This window comes from Calypte anna, chromosome Z (genome assembly GCF_003957555.1).
Source record: "Calypte anna isolate BGI_N300 chromosome Z, bCalAnn1_v1.p, whole genome shotgun sequence".
Taxonomy (NCBI): domain Eukaryota; kingdom Metazoa; phylum Chordata; class Aves; order Apodiformes; family Trochilidae; genus Calypte; species Calypte anna.
Window position 1 is genome coordinate 47267918 of NC_044274.1, and position 5497 is coordinate 47273414.

At 54.0% G+C, this 5497-nt stretch overlaps 1 protein-coding gene across 1 annotated transcript; it reads left to right on the top strand.

The window, feature by feature from the left end:
* The first annotated feature begins 74 nt into the window (after positions 1–74).
* On the top strand, positions 75–3144 carry FOXD1 (forkhead box D1). Its single transcript, XM_030467677.1, has 2 exons — positions 75–1359; positions 3083–3144. The coding sequence occupies exon 1, from the start codon at positions 75–77 to the stop codon at positions 1335–1337; it is 1263 nt and encodes a 420-aa protein (XP_030323537.1). The 3' UTR covers positions 1338–1359; positions 3083–3144.
* Positions 3145–5497: the final 2353 nt, after the last annotated feature.

Sequence of the window (5497 nt, forward strand, 5' to 3'; positions counted from 1 at the left end):
GGCAGCGGGGAGGGCGCCCGCCCGCCCGCCGCACCGCGCCTGCCGCCACCGATGCGCTGCCCCGCCGCCGCGCCATGACCCTGAGCTCGGAGATGTCCGAGGCGTCGGCGCTGGCTGAGGAGACCGACATCGATGTGGTGGGCGAAGAGGACGACGAGGAGGACGACGAAGAGCCGCAGCCGCGCCGCTGCCGCCGCTCTTACGCCGAGGACGAGGAGGAGGAAGAAGAAGACGAGGAGGATGTTGGCGACCTCCACGACGACGCCCTGCTGCCGCGGTCGCCCGTGCGCGGCGGAGGCGGAGGCGGCGGCGGCGGGGTGGGCAGCGGGGCCGGTGCCGGCGGCTCCCGGCCCCCCTCGCGGGGCGGCCCGCAGAAGGCGGCGGGCAGCGGCGGGTCGGGCGGCGGCGGCGGCAGCGGCGGCGGTGGCAGCGGCGGTAGCGGGGCAGGCGGCGGCAAGAACAGTCTGGTAAAGCCTCCCTACTCCTACATCGCCCTCATCACCATGGCCATCCTGCAGAGCCCCAAGAAGCGGCTGACGCTGAGCGAGATCTGCGAGTTCATTAGCGGGCGCTTCCCCTACTACCGGGAGAAGTTCCCCGCCTGGCAGAACAGCATTCGCCACAACCTCTCCCTCAACGACTGCTTCGTGAAGATCCCTCGGGAGCCCGGCAACCCGGGCAAGGGCAACTACTGGACGCTGGACCCCGAGTCCGCCGACATGTTCGACAACGGCAGCTTCCTGCGCCGCCGAAAGCGCTTCAAGCGGCAACAGCTCCCGGCTCCCGAGCTGCTGCTGCGTGCCGTGGACCCCGCCGCTTTCCTGCCGCAGCCCCCGCCCCAGCCCCCGCAGCAGCCGCCCTGCGCCTACGGACCCTATGGCTGCGGTTACGGCCTCCAGCTCCAGCCCTACCACCCCCACTCCGCCCTCTTCGCCTTCCACCACCCCTCCCCGCCACCCCGCCAGCCCCCCGCCGCCCCCGGCAGCGCCCCCGGCGCGGCGTTGCCCCCCGCCGCCGCCGCGCCGCCGGGCCCCTTGCTGCCGGCAGCGGAGCTGGCACGGACGCCCTTCGGCTACGCGCACCCGCTGGGCCCGGCGCTAGCGGCCTCGCTTCACGCCGCCAAGCCCGGCAGCGGCGCGGCGCTGGCCCGGTCACCCTTCTCCATCGAGAGCATCATCGGGGGGGGGCCCGGCCCCGGCGCGGGCAGCAGCTGCGCCTCGCAGTCGGCCGCCGCGCCGGGGCTGGCCCGCTCGCTGGGGAGCGCCGGGGGCAGCCTGCCCCCCTCCGCCGCCCTGCCCGCCGCCCCCGGCTTCGCGGCCCGGATCTCTAACTGTTAAGGGTTTGTGAGTCTTTCCGAAGGTAGGATCTGGGGTATCTCCTTTCTCCGCCGGTCGGCTGCCAGGCGGACGCCGCCCGTAGGGGCTGCGGGCTTTGCGCGGGGATTGAGCCGCGGGGCGCGGTATTTTTGCAAAGCCAGGTTTAGCTCCTGCACGGGTAGGCGGTCACGCTATTGGAAAGTTACTCCTTACTTCTTAAAAAAAAAAAAAAAAAAAAAAAAAAAGGTGATAAATAATGTCTCTGAACTGTTAAAGTTCAGAGATTCTCAGGTCTAGGAGCTTGAAAACAGTAATGTACAGGAAAAATAAAGGCTTGAAGGAGGACAGCAAAGCAATACTTTTTCATTTTAGTACACTTGTCTCATGTACTTTTATAAAAGAAAAGATTAACATGTTTACACAGAAGAAATTCAAGATTATAATTTCTTATTTTAACCTGTGTTTTGTATTATAATAGACTTACGGAGTTTTTTATTTTGTACTTTATGCGTATTCTTTACAAGGAATATTGTTAAAAATTACTGGCAAGTATTATTGTACCGTTTTAATGTAAAATTTTTACACATTTCAAAAATAAAATTTTTAATTTAAAAAAAAAAAAAAAGGCAAAACTTAAACAAAACCTAAAGACCAAAGGAGCCCAGCCAGACAATTGGCTTTGGACCCTTCCTTCCTTAATAATTCTCCCTTCTTTGGGACATTGATATTTTTTTCCTTAGGGATTAATAGCACAATAGCCAAGAAATTTTACAGCTGGAAATTTATTATGTTGGGATTTGATGGAGAAGAAGATCAGAATATGATCTTTCCAGTCAAACCATTGTTAACTTTAGCAGAGAACGAAAGAGAAAAAAAAATAGAAAGAAAAAAATTAAAAGAAAAAAAAAAGGGGGGGGGGGAAAGGAAAAAAAGAGAGAGGATAGAAATAGATCTCTCTTGAGGGAGTAAAGCCCAGCTTTGTAAGGCACCAATCGGGATTGATTAAAAAGACAGTTTAAAACTATTTTTGTGTTTTGGGTGTGTTCTAAATCACAACTGCATCACAGTTTGTTTTCCAAGAGGCCCAGAGTAAAATACTACTAATAAGGGGCACTTACTGTACTTCAGAGAGATTTGTCCTAGATTATTATATTTCAGTGACTATAATAGAGACATGTGTTTCTACTTTTCAATACATAAAATATAAAATGAACACTGGAATATCCTCCTGTGATGAGCTGATTAAGCGCACGAGCTATTGAAGTATAGGATATGTAAGTTTAGGAAACAAACGGTGAAAGCAGCATTTCTGATTCTGAACTCTCGTCTTAACCTGCACAAGGTCGATAGATATCTATTTCATATATTTTTTTTTTTTTTTTTAACCAAAAAGCCTGCCTCAAATATTCGGAGCTCAGTCATGAAAAGAGAATCGCAGGTTTTAAGAGTAGGTGTGTGGTTGCTTGTTGTAGACTAGAAACACGCGTTTTTCAAATCAGGGAGACGCTTTTCAAGTACGACTGCGTTTATAACAATTTAGTACGTTCAGAGATAAATTATGTAAATTTTCCTTAAAAAACGGAAGGGGGAGGGAGGGGGAGAGAAGGAGGTATGCCTTCTAGTGCCCTATGGAGTGAAAAGGGGAAGGCTGTGTGGTTATGTGTTTTTACATATCGAAGTACCTCGTTGCCTTGGTTTTAAGTATCCTCGTGGGTAGAAAAGTGATGCCTTACTTTTTTCTTAGTAGCAATGCAGCGTTAAATTAGTGTTTTTCAGAAACTGGAAAGACGGGACATAAGATATCTGTCGGTCTCTATTTGCTGTCCGCAACTGGAGGGACACTTTTGGTGCCCCAGATCCCTTAGAAGACGGGGATGTAGAGTCCCATTTAATTTCCAAAACTAGAGGATAAAGATCCCAGAGCCACAGCGTTCTTGCCCTTCGGAGAGCCCGCAGAGAGCCCGCATCCTTTTCACGAGGGACCGATTCACTCACTTTCTCCGGGCCCGGCCGGGGGGCTGCGCCGGGCCGCCACGCCGGTCCAGCGCGGGGTATCGAGGTCTGCTTAGGCCTCCCGCGGAAACAGAGACACAATCAAGCAGGGGGGCCGCTTGGCGAGAGAGCGGGCTGCTTTCCCCGTGGCGGGATGCTGGTGGTCCGGCTGCTGGCTTCTGGAGCAGCGGCCCGAGGCAAGAGGCCATGGGACACCTTGTGCTGTTCCCGTGGAGTTAGACGGGAAGAGCATGTTCCGGCGGCCACTCTTGTTTCTCTTGGCTTCCCTGCAGCAAACCCTGGGGAACCCGGAGACCTTTCCTGTGTGGGGTCGGCCCGGTGGGCCGCGGAGTCCTACCGTGCCCACTGCCCTTGCCTCGGGTCTTTGCTCTCTCTGTTGTGCTCAAAGCTGTATGGCGAGGAAACTTCTCAGCCACTTCTTCCTCTCACGCTTTACGCCGGTCGTCTGCATGCCGTGCGGAGAGGGCCTTCGCCTGGGAATTGCAAATGGCAATACGTGGTGTAGCTTTATTTACTTTTAGGACCTGAAAGGGGGCTGTAGTGCCAAGAGAAGACTCCTTTGCTTGATTTCTCCGAGTCCGCGGGCCGAGCCTCGGGGCCCGGCGGTCCTGGTTCCACAGGCGGCTGCGCTGCGCGGTGGCTGGCGGCGCCCCGGCCGGAGCAGGTGCCGTCAGAAAAAGCACCGTCCTTGCAGCACTTTGATGGGCTGGCAGCACCGCCGGGCCGCAGCGCCCCATTCTCATGCAAATGGCCCGCCGTGCCCCCCCGGGTTTCAAGGAGAACAGAGGGGACGTGTAGTGCTCGCAGGGACGGAGGCCGGAATAACAATTCCTCCAAAATAGGCTGGACCCTAATAAACAAGCTGGTGGGACAAACAGGATGGTGTCTCCTCCTTCTTCTCCTCCCGGCTACAGAGTGTGGATTCATTAACCCGTCTCCTTTTCTCATCATATCCCCGAAGGGCTGAAAGACGAATTACTGGAGCTGAATTGGGAGGGGATTGCTCTATGAAGGGGCTAATGTTTCAATCAGTTCCTCCAGAAGGACCACACAAAAAGAAACTTTTGAGTTTATGGTGCTATTATGCAGAGTTTTAATCTAGGGATAGATTTAGCCAAATGTTATCTATTGGGAATTTAATGAAGCCCTTATGTATTCAATCGCTTTTTATGCCACACACAGTGTCTATCCAGAAACGTTTCCTTCCACATATTTCTTTGTTTCTGTTGGTTGATTTATATATTTTTAATTAGATTCTTAAAAATTATTTCTTTTCAAACATCTTGTATAACGTTTCTCGCAAGCAGGACTGTGTTAGGTCCCTTCCCACATCCCCTATAAAAGAAATTTCCCTTTCCCTCCTTCGTTTCGAAGCTGATTAGTTTGCTTGTCCGCTCACTGAGTCCTTCCCTCCACCTCGTGCAGAGGGGCTCGATATTGCGCTGGCTCTGCAGGTACCAGCATGGGCTGTGCAGGGCAAGGATATCCTGTGGGTCCGCCCGAGACCTGGGGCTTCCGTGCACGGCTCCCCAGCCCTGAAGTCGGTCTCCTCCCAAACTTTTTCCATCCGCAACTCATTCGGGCCATATATTCACTCCTGATTATTTTTCTGACGTAGAGGGGCACTCCTGGAGGAGGTAGGGTGTCGGCTGCTGCACCTCTCGTCCTTGCAGGCTGGTTTCGAATACGCAAGGCCAGCCCCGTCCCCGACTCCGGGAAGTTGAAAGGGGGTTGGGGTGAGAGCCTCACAAACTCTCAGATGCTCCGTTTCTTGCGGCACTGCTGGCGAGGACAGAGCCCATGGTCGCCCCCGCCGACACTGAGGCCTGTGTGAGGGATCTGTCGGAAAGCAGGTCTAGTTTAATAGTCCCTTGGCAGGGCCCGGAGGCTCTGCTCCGTATGTAATATTTTCCATCATTACTTACAGTAAGTACTTCAGTAGTCTCTGATAATATTATGTTTGACAGAAATTATGGAAATTATGATCTTGGCCAAACGCTCCCCGCCTTAGGACTTGCTAACCAAAGCAGATCCGGTTTTCAGCTCCCCCATCCGTAGCGAAGTTTCTCCTGCTTCCCTTTCGCGTGGCACCGGGCCGCACACACTGGCAGGACTCAGGGACAGGCCGACCTCCGCCGCCCCTCACCCGCAGGCCCCAGTGACTTGCA